The sequence below is a fragment of the Malurus melanocephalus genome, unplaced genomic scaffold (genome assembly GCF_030028575.1).
Source record: "Malurus melanocephalus ecotype Western Australia unplaced genomic scaffold, MMel_1.1 scaffold_169, whole genome shotgun sequence".
In the NCBI taxonomy this organism is placed as follows: Eukaryota; Metazoa; Chordata; class Aves; order Passeriformes; family Maluridae; genus Malurus; species Malurus melanocephalus.
The window spans coordinates 1,541,803-1,552,594 of NW_026623401.1; the positions used below are offsets into that span (position 1 = coordinate 1,541,803).

At 48.5% G+C, this 10,792-nt stretch overlaps 1 protein-coding gene across 3 annotated transcripts; it reads left to right on the forward strand.

The window, feature by feature from the left end:
* The first annotated feature begins 439 nt into the window (after nt 1–439).
* CILP (cartilage intermediate layer protein) lies at nt 440–10,583 on the forward strand. Of its 3 annotated transcripts, XM_057372327.1 has the most exons (9): nt 440–665; nt 1,846–1,978; nt 2,790–2,873; nt 3,612–3,665; nt 5,124–5,309; nt 6,406–6,720; nt 6,817–6,925; nt 7,390–7,547; nt 8,156–10,583. In XM_057372327.1, exons 2-9 carry the CDS (start codon nt 1,906–1,908, stop codon nt 10,516–10,518), a joined length of 3,342 nt encoding a protein of 1,113 aa, XP_057228310.1. In that variant the 5' UTR covers nt 440–665; nt 1,846–1,905; the 3' UTR covers nt 10,519–10,583. The 3 variants fall into 3 exon arrangements, with proteins under 3 accessions (XP_057228310.1, XP_057228312.1, XP_057228311.1); XM_057372329.1 differs by lacking the exon at nt 5,124–5,309; XM_057372328.1 differs by lacking the exon at nt 2,790–2,873.
* Nucleotides 10,584–10,792: the final 209 nt, after the last annotated feature.

A 10,792-nucleotide genomic window follows, 5' to 3' on the forward strand; every position in this document is an offset into this window, starting at 1 on the left:
TGGGCAGGCACCGCAGGTAACAATGTCCAGCTGAGTAATAGCCCACACATGGGGCAACACCACATGCAACGCTGGGTGGGCACCACATTTGTCCCAGACCTGATAAAGCCAAAAAAACCACCCCCAAAATTCATTGCCTCATCACTGTCTCTCCAACTTCAACACTCAGCAGCATCTGTTTCRGATCCAGACCCTGGGTGAACCCCTAACAGTCACGGTGCTTGCTGGGATGCAGTGCCCATACCGGGACATAGTACCCACACTGTGCCCTGCTCCAGCAGCAGAAGCAGCTRCCACTCGGTGGCATCGCCACAGGTTTCTGTTTACCATCACCTTATTACGGGATTATTCAGGCTGCGGTTTCCTCGCGCGTCCGATCTGTTTGTGCTCGCGGCTGGTGGCTCGCTGCCATCCCCTAAGCTACACGCCGGGCTATATAAGCGACCTCGCCGCCTCGGCGGCGGGAGGCTCGCACACAGCCCAGCTCCACTCGGTGCAGGGGAGGTTTCGGTAAACTGCTGCTCTCTCTCTTCTTCCCAGCCGGCTGCAAATCGCTGAACCAGCAGCTGACAAGCCGCCGTCCCGCCCGTGAATCTCAGCTCGGCTGGCGGCTCCGTGGCGAGAGGACGAGACTCTTCTTAATTGGGGTTTTTATGGCTTTTTAGGTAAGAGGAAAAAAAAMCCAAACCTAACCCAACCCTGCTGTCTTCCCTTCCGTGGCAGATAGTGGTTATATAATTTTGCTTTGTTAAGGCGGTGTAATTAAGAGCGTCTGTGATTGAAGGTGAGGTGGAAATTAATTAACGAGCAGATGACGGCACAGAGGCTGAAAAACATTGACGGGGATACGGTTCCCTGCGTCCTGCTCCTCCCCTCCTCGTTCCAGTTAACAGGCTTGGGGAAGGGTTAGAGAGACAGCTGGAGAGGGGTTTGGGGGGCTTTGCTCACGTGGGGCTGTTTGATCTCCCGCAGCTCTGTCCCGCGCTGGCTTCCCCAGCCCCCTGCCAGAGAGGGGACACAGGCAATTCCAAACCTTCCCTGCTGCCAAGATCCAGTAGCTTGAAGCCCCCCTTTTCTTGCATCTCATGTCCAGGTACAGAGGGATGTATCCCAACCCCAAACTCAGTGCTGAACAAGGCACAGTCAGCTCCAAAAATAGTCGCCAAGTGGGAAACAGGATTAATTTTTTCCTGGTTATTGTCTGGCTGCGAGTTCACGACCCCATCRTAAGCCCACAAAACACCGCTCATGTGTTGCTTGTTATTTGTGCTTGACTGGGATTTGCTGAGCCGTAATCAAAGTATTTCCTAGTCCCACATTCCCCAGTTTCTGAGGGCATGGTTAGTACTGCTTACAAATAATAGGGTGTTCTTGCTGCTRGCTGCTCTTTGTCAGCCCCATTTTATGGGTAAACTGAGGCACTGAATGGCTGGGGATATATTCTCCCCTCCTCCCAATTCATTAATTTTGGGTGCAGGCTCCCCTGCTTCTGTGGTGAACAGAGCWGAGTGCTGGGGGGCCCATGGAGCTGCGTGGGCTGTGAGAGATCCCTGCAGAAGTATTTAAGCTGTTCCAAGGCATGTTAAGGAGATGCCATTAAAAAGCAGGGTTCTGCAGAATAGATTTGGGCTCAGATGTGATGGTGAGAAGCAGAAGGGATGTGAGAACAGATGTGGAGCCCTGGCTGCTCCCCACTGRGGGAGTAAATGAGGAGCTGCTAGGGGTGGGTGAGCAGGGGGTGTAAGTGGTCCCGTGGCACGTTTTGGAGTGGTTTGGCCTGGCAGAAGCTTCCTAAAAGCAGCAGGACCTGGGTGAGTCTCGACATGGTTGGGCTTGTCTCTGCAGGACTGGGGAAGGCGTGGGACAGCTGCAGAAACTCCAGGAAGCCCCTGGTCACCTCTGGAGATGACAACGGTCACCATGAAAGGCTGGATCCTCCTCCTCCTCCTCCTCCTCTTGGGAGCCACATCCATTTTAGGTGAAGGTTAAATGTTTCCATTCTGGTCACCATGCTGTCCCCTACCCACGCCAGTGCAGGCACGTCTGTTGGCAGCCGCTGAGCCAGCAGACACAGCCCGACATCGATGCTGGGTGCGGGTCTGGGTCACTGCGGTGTTTGCCCAGCCAGACAACTTCCAGTCGAGGACTGGCTCCCATCCAGCCCCCAGAGCTCGAGCAAAGCCTGTCTGTGAGTCAGCGAGCCGCTGGTTGACCCGGGATGAGCTCCCTGGCCCACTGGCCGTGCTGGCCCACCCCTGCCTGCTGTCCCTGAGACCCTATAGGGTCCAGTCTGCACCCGTGGGAGCTGGGCACAGGAGAGAGCTGCTGCTGGGGCTTAGCTCCCCAGTTTAAATGGGAACAGTCCCAGCAAGCASCCCAGGAATCTGTCACGACCATCAGCCCCCTCAGGCATGCAGGTGGCCAGCAAGTGCAGAAACCAGTCCTTGTCYCATAGAGACAAACAATCCATCTTGGATTCATTTCTCCTTGCACAGGGAGAGGCAGGATATTATTTTATCTCTCCAGCTAAAAAGATTAATTGATCTGAGCTGCTCCAACACAGGAAGTACAAGAAAATTTTCCTTGGGTGATAAGGGAAATAGAAAAGTTCTATGGTAGCTGAGCTGCAGTGATGCTGTGGGACATCTCCATCAGGTCCTTCACTTGGCATTTCCTATACTGCMTCCTACAGGAGCTCTAACCAGCCATAATCCAATGGAAAAACTGTAATACTGAGCCTAAGGATGTCCAGTTCCTTGAACCTAATTCTTTCATTTATTGACCCTTAGGACAAAGGATTCTGAAACCAGCCCTCAGCAGGGTCCAGATAGGACAGAAAACCTTCCGCCCGCTGGTAATGCTCAGCTTAGAGAGTAAGTTAATTCCCACCTTGGGTGGATTTTCCTTGCTGGACARTGTTCCCAACAATTTACAACTAACCAATACGATTTGAGTAGAAGAGGACATTTAGGGTTAGAATCATTCTATGATTCTATGATTTAGGCAATGGAAGAAATGTTAATCATCCACGACCTCCTGTAGGGTTTTGGCTATTGCTGACACATGCTGTTGGCTCCTCTCCTGGAAAAGGGAAGGTCAATGTTGTGACCACAGCCCCAGCTCCTGAGGGAGGCACGCGCRGACTGGGAGAGTGAGAAGAGCCCAGGGATGGGCCAGCACATGCTCTGACCTGCCTTTACCCTRCCCAGCCTATCCCCACACCCTAGGCAGTTTGTGACACCATTCCTTTAGAAATAAAACCTGTGGGGAATTAATTACCTGCAGAGCCCATTCTGCTCATTAATCCCAAGGAGATGCCCCGACCTCTCATCTTTACTGCCCCGGGCTCAGGATTTAAAATCCAGCAGGCACTAAAAGGCCTGGCCATGCTGAAGGAGTTGGGGATTTTACCAGCCTTTTGCCCAGTTCCCAGCAGCTCTCTTAGCCACTGGGAAGAATCAAAGCACCAAAACCATGCACTTGCTGAGACATATTTCTAGGAAAACTCCTGGTAAAATTGTTTTCCCCTCAAAGTAAATGGCACAAGGCAGTGATGCTGGGGCTGGCTCCCTGGCTGGAAAACCCTGTCTGAATCACCCCTCTGCCCACAGGTACGAGGAGCAGCTCTCGCCGGGGAGACCCATCCTTCACCTACGTCAGACGCAGTATGTTCCTGCCGGCCGGTGCCATGGGGGAGCCCTGTCCCTTTCCAYGTTCCCACCAATGCTTGACCCCTCAGCTTCTTCCTCATCCTCCACTTTCTGCTTTTTCTGCCAAAGCGCTACCCAGAGCCATATAATGCCATTTTCCCCCACAGGACTCCCCTCTTCATTTCCTGTCATCACCAGCCCTACAGATTAAATCATCTGATCCCAAACAAGCTCAGGATCTTGCTGAGATCCCACTTTAATCTGTTGCACATTAAATTTTTGCTTGGGGCAAGCACAAATCAGCATTTATCCACAGGATGTGACCATGCCCCCAAGCCCACCTACTCTTGCATGCCTCAAATTGCTGAATAATAAGTCATGGATGCACTACTTGGGATACTGAACTAGAGATGCTGATGTGCCAACAGATTAAAACCTTGCCCATCTAAGCCAAGCACTCACTCCAAGCCACACATGATACTCCCGTATCTGCTCTCATTTGAAGGGCCTTTTCCACCCACCTAGCTTTATAAGACAGGATTGTTTTCAACCATCACAATTGCAACAGTCCAGCCCTGAGCCTATCTSCCTTTCTAGGAAACAAATTAACCTGCTCTGTTACAAATTGGGTGGAAAAGTAGGTATGGGAGATGACATAGTACACGTCTCCCAGAAACTTCAATTTTAGAAACTTAAGTCACTAACGCATYCTTGTAAACATTATTAGAGCACCGTCATTTTAAAAAAAGCCCAAACCACAAACTTGGAGTACTGTAGTAGTACTTCCATTCAAAGTAGATTAAATGAATAACRTCTACTAGCCCAGCTAAAGAAATTCCTTTAAAAATCTAACATCATATTAAACTCTCAATGTGTTTTGCAAATTTTCTCTGTTTTACCAATCAGCTGGCTCCTGATGTGCTCAGCCTGCTCAGTAGCATCTTAGGCTTCTGGTTTGCACACAGTAAAAGTGGTGCTCACAACAGGACACACGCTGCCCCTATAGAAAACATATGCTGAAATTTGGTTAAAGACATTCAACATKATCATACCAACAATTTTACCCTTTTTTGTAACTATTTAACATTTTACTCCTTTTTAAAACTCTTTAACCACATTTGAAACAGACAAGTGTTRCCCCTCAAACAACATTTAAATGACAATGTGTGTTTGATTTCCTTTAAGCCTTCAACACTAAGCATGAGCTGCCTGCACTTTGCTCCCCTTGGGTTTATCTTAATCATCCTGAATTCGGTAGCCTGCGGGGGAATTAAGCCAGAAGCCTTCAGACGCCTTCTCATGCTTTAATTCCCAGCTCCCTGAACATGCTTTGAGTCTTTCTAATCCATGTGGTGCATAATATCCAAATGTATCRTCTGAGCTCCATAGAAGCTGCTAAAATCCAACTGCCTGTTTTTGGGCAGCTGTACGTGTAATGTGCGTCTCAGTAACACACCACTGATGTTATTCAAGGTCCACTGGTGCAAGATTCAAAAAGGTTTTTGTCTCCATGGTCGAAATGGAGCGAGTGCTCAGCAAAGTGTGGCCAAACCGGGGTGCAGAAGCGTACCAGATCCTGCCTAGCTGAGCGCTTCTGGGGCGTGCACTGTAATGAAGCAACTGAGGAAGGGCGGCTCTGCATTGGACATGTTTGCTCAGGTGCTCCTATAACCTCACTTATGGGCAGGGGAGGATGTCCTGGTCTCAGCATTGTGCAGGTGTTGTACTCCCTTTGCTGTCATTTTACCATCTTTCTCTCCTTTGACAGAATCAGTGATTCCCCAGCAGAGCTGGAAAGTACAAAGAGCAGAGCAGGGGGAGTTTATAGCCAAACAGAAAGATAACARGGACTCACAGTATCTTGGGGTATAGAAAAAATATCATTAATCTTGTTATAACAACWGCTCTCAAGATAGAGTCAGTGACTGCAGACAGCTGCCTCCATGCAACCTCCAGGAAAGAGAAGATTTGGGACTATCAAATTGCCATAGTCCCTGCTGGAGGGGATTGTAATTAATGATATTATTCCTATAATCCMCTTTAACCAAATAATGCTGAAAACATGTTTTGTGCAGAAAACTTGTTTCAGGTTTTCTCTGATTTCTTACATTTATTTTAATCTTTGAAAAATATTATCAGGTAGCTGCTGCACAGGGATGGTCTGTAAAAGGAATGACCTGAGCCTTGGGAAAAGACAGATTATTAGTCACAATTAATCAATATAGGTAAATGAGTACAGAATAATATTTGKGAGATCAACTCTTAAACCCATCGGGTACTGAGCACTCAGCAGTTATCCCACATCCTGCCCAAGCCAGGATACCATTGAATAACGGGAAGCAGCTTTTGGGGTAGACCAAAATCACAACTTCTAGGGCATGCACTGGTAACAGAAACATAGAAAGTTTACGACATTGAATTTGTAATTTTGCCAGGGTTGAGCTAAGAGCTCACATGCTGATCTGGATTCAAATTTCCCTGAAATTCAGCCCTTTGGGGAAAGTAAATAACACTTCCTAGCTGTAATTATATCCACGTGGCTGCTTTCTACTAATTGTCAGGTTCAAAATGACATCGTYCCTGCCTTTCTAACACACAGCTGTGTGTTAGAATCAGGAAAAATATGTTTTGGACACAATTTACTCCTTATGCAGTATCTGCCTTATTGCATCTAAATTAAAAGCAGACCCAAGAATGTGCTGTGAGTGTTGTGGGGACTTGGGGCTGTTTTCTGACCTGTCTGCTTCTCCTCCAGCCTGTAACATCACCTGCCCCATGGGCCGTGTCAACGCCGACTGTGACACCTGCATGTGTGAGGATGCAACCCTGCACGGGAAGGTGTCTCTTGAGGACGGGTCACCTGCTGCCGATGCCCGAGTCTACCTGCAAGCCAAGAAACTCAAGCTGTTGACAACGGCTGATAACAGAGGCATGTTTAGGATCCCGGGGGTTTGTCCTGATGGGAAAAACACCCTTAAAATAAAGAAAGCCAAATATGCAACAGCGACTGTCACCGTGCCTGAGAGCAACAGGAGAAACCTGGCAATCCAAGTGCAGCTGCACCGATCAGGTAGCCCCAAAGAGGGGGGATGCAGGAGGCATCAGAAATAAACAGTGATTTTTGTAAGAGGAAGAGTAATGAGATGGCCTTTTCCTTCTCCTGCAGGCAAACCCTATATTTACAGGAGCCCTGAGGACAAAGCCAGGAGAGTAGGACAGAGTGTGTCACTCTGCTGCGATGCCCAAGGGAGCCCAGCCCCTGACCGCTACCTCTGGTAAGGAATTTGAGTTTGATCTGTCAAAAGTCTTAGCTGTCCCATGGATGCCAGTTTTATCTCCTTACCATCTCCATAAAGGTGGGAGTTTAGCCATAAAACAGTTAAATAYGCTGAGAACGCTGATGGCTGCAAGTGATGGCTTCCTCAAGATGTGCAGAGTTGGCACAGCAACGTCATCCCCCAAGGGATTMGCTGGAAAAACACACAGAGAAAGAATTTAAAAACTTCAGCAGACACAACTGTCAGCTCTGCCTGCCTGCCAGCTGCCCAGCAGCCATTTCTCAGTATKGCCAGATGAAGGGGAATAATTTTTAGGTGATGCCACCTAGCCAAACTAAAAACAGGGAAACTGAGGCAGGAAATCTGGCAGAATCCAAATGGATTTTGCCTCATGCAGGATTAGGTCATCATTCTGTTCCAGCCAGGCGGTCAGTCTATGTTCCCTTAWCTGTTCCTGCCAGGTACCACAATGGCTCACTGCTGGATCCCTCCTTGTACAAATACAAAAACAACCTGATTCTGAAGAACCTGAACAGAGAGCAGTCAGGAGAGTATTTCTGCAAGGCCAGCAGTGCCGGGGGGTCGGCGAAGTCCCAAGTTGCCAAGCTGGCTGTCATAGGTAAGAGAAAATGTGCCTGATGCTCTCCAAGCAGCTGGGAGGTGTTGGTGTGCAGGAACCAGAAACTGACACATCTGGTAAAGAAAAGTCATAGGAAAAATACTTGAGGTTTATGTCATTCATCCGTTTGTAGATCAGCTTCAGTGAGCTGGTTATGAACGAGATGTGCTCTCCAAACTAGAGCTCTGGATTGCAGGTGACCTACCAAGATAAACGTATTGCTGTCAACAGAATTCTCACTGTACTTGCTGCCTGACATGGGAGGATTTCTGCTTGTTTAGGGTTGTTTTTAAGGTCCTRGGACACATTTTAGTCTTGTCATAGTCAAAAAGCCAGGCAGCAGCAGAGCATCTAGCTGATGGAGGGCTGAATGACCATAATGGATAAGCAGGAACCAGGATGCTCCTGCAAACTGCTCTTAATCAGGGTCCTAAAGCTAAAGCTGAGCTACCTGCTTCACTGAAATGAGGCCAGATGGATTCAGCTAACCAAAATCATGCAAAAAMCTCACTGGTTTTAGGAGTAATGTTTAGTTCTGAGATTTCAGACAACATAGGGATGACTGTACAATTATTTCATGCTGCTCATTAAGAAATTCTATTCAACAGGAAGACAAGAGGCACCCTGTGACCCCCAACCCCAAAGCCACCTCATCCGACTTCCTCACGATTGCTTCCAAAAAGCAACAAACTCCTTCTACTACGATGTGGGAAAGTGCCCAGCGAAGACCTGTGTGGGGAAGCTGGATAAGGGACTTCGGTGTAAGGACAATGTCTCCTACTGCTGTGGGGTATCCAAGATGGAAACYAGGGACATCTCCTGCGATGGCTACACGCTCCCCACTAAAGTCATCATCGAATGTGGCTGCAAAAAATGCACCGAGACTAAAATAATGGTCCGAGGCAGAGCCACAGCAGCAGATAATGGTGAGCCACTGAGGTTTGGCCATATCTACATGGGGAACAAGAGAGTGAGTATGACTGGCTACAAGGGAACCTTCTCCATCCATGTCCCAGCAGACATGGAGAGACTGGTTTTAACTTTTGTGGATCGGCTGCAGAAGTTTGTGAACACAACAAAAGTTTTGCCCTTCAAGGAAAATGGAGGCGCTGTATTTCATGAAATCAAGCTACTAAGAAAGAAAGCCCCTGTTACACTGGAATCCACCGAAACCAATGTGATTTCTTTGGGGGAAATGGAAGAGGATGATCCAATTGCCGAATTAGAAATTCCTCCCAACGCATTTTATAGGAAAAATGGAGAGGTCTACAGYGGCAAAGTGAAAGCCAGCGTGACATTTCTGGACCCAAGAAACATCTCCACAGCCCCTGTGACACAAAGTGACCTGAACTTTGTAGATGAGGAAGGAGATGTATTTCCTCTCCGCACGTATGGCATGTTTTCTGTTGACTTCACGAATGAACAGGGCACTGAATCCCTCAATGCAGACAAGGTGAAGGTTCATTTGGATGCTGCTCAGGTCAAGATGCCAGATCACCTGCAAGARATGAAGCTTTGGTCCCTGAACCCAGAGACAGGGTTATGGGAGGAAGAAGGGGATTTCAACATTGAGAAAAGCACACGGCGCAAAAGGGAAGAGAGAACTTTTTTGGTTGGGAACATGGAGATCAAAGAGAGGCGTCTTTTTAACCTGGATGTCCCTGAGAGCAGACGGTGCTACGTCAAAGTCCGAGCCTACAGGAGCGAGAGATTTCTGCAAAGCGAGCAGATCCAAGGGGTTGTGATTTCTATTATAAACATGGAGCCAGAACCGGGATTCTCCTCCAACCCCAGAGCATGGGGACGTTTTGACAGTGTAGTCACTGGTCCCAACGGTGCCTGTGTGCCCGCCTTCTGTGACGAGCAAAATCCTGAGGCCTATGGAGCTTATATCTTGGCAAGCATGGGGGGTGAAGAGCTCGAAGCTGTGCCCTCTGCTCCCAAACTCAACCCTGCTGCTATTGGGGTCCCACAGCCATACCTCAACAAGCTCAACTACAGGAGGACAGACCATGAGGACCCCAACATTAAGAAAACAGCATTCAGCATTAATATGGCCAAGCCAAGCCCTAATTCCCCAGAAGAAAACAATGGCCCTATTTATGCCTATGAAAATCTCAGTGAATGTGAGGAAGCTCCACACAGTGCTGCTCACTTCAGGTTTTACAGGATAGAAGGAGACCGGTATGACTACAACACTGTTCCCTTCAGTGAAGATGACCTCATGAGCTGGACCGATGACTACCTAGCATGGTGGCCCAAGCCCATGGAATTTAGGGCCTGCTACATTAAAGTAAAAATAAATGGACCCCAAGAGGTGAATGTGAGATCTCGTAACATGGGTGGGACACACCCACGCACTATTGGCAGACTCTATGGAATCCGGGATGTGCGCAGCATCCGTGACCCCCAGCAGCGGGACGTGTCAGCAGCCTGCCTGGAGTTCAAGTGCAGTGGAATGCTCTTTGACCAGGACCGTGTGGATCGCACGCTTGTCAAAGTGGTCCCACAAGGCAACTGCCGTCGAGTGAGTGTCAACAGCATGCTCCATGAGTACCTGGTGAACCACCTCCCCATGGCTACCAACAACGACACCAGTGAGTACACAATGCTGGCACCTCTTGACCCGCTGGGACACAACTATGGCATCTACACCGTCACTGACCAAGACCCAAGGATCGCCAAGGAAATCGCCCTGGGCAGGTGTTTTGATGGCACATCKGATGGAACCTCTAGAATCATGAAGAGTGATGTCGGCGTTGGGTTGACTTTCACCTGTTCTGAGAGGAGTGCAACAGAGCAAAGCATCTTCCAGTCTCAGAGGAACTTGGGCCAGCAGTCTCCGAGGAACTCAGGCCAGCAGTCCATCCTGGTTCTGCCAGGGCAGAGCCCTGCATACCGGAAGCCACCAGCAAGCCGCCGAAACAACCAAGCCAGAATGCCGATGAGAGGTCAACGTCCCACATACTAGAGCTGTATAGGAGCATCGGTAAAGTCATTCATGCTCAATTAAATATAATTTGGATCGATCTGCTAATAACCTAATTGAAAGATGGTAGGTGTCATTATTTGTGAGATATAATTAAGGTGCCTTTTTTTTCCCCACCAGAAAGACATAAGTCAAGAATTGGGTCCAGCAGAAGTAGTGAGTTCATGTCTTATTAAATGCATCCATAAAAATCTTCTTTCTGCCTGACATTAAACAGCTTCACATGATAGCCTAAAGGGAAGACTAAAACACATGA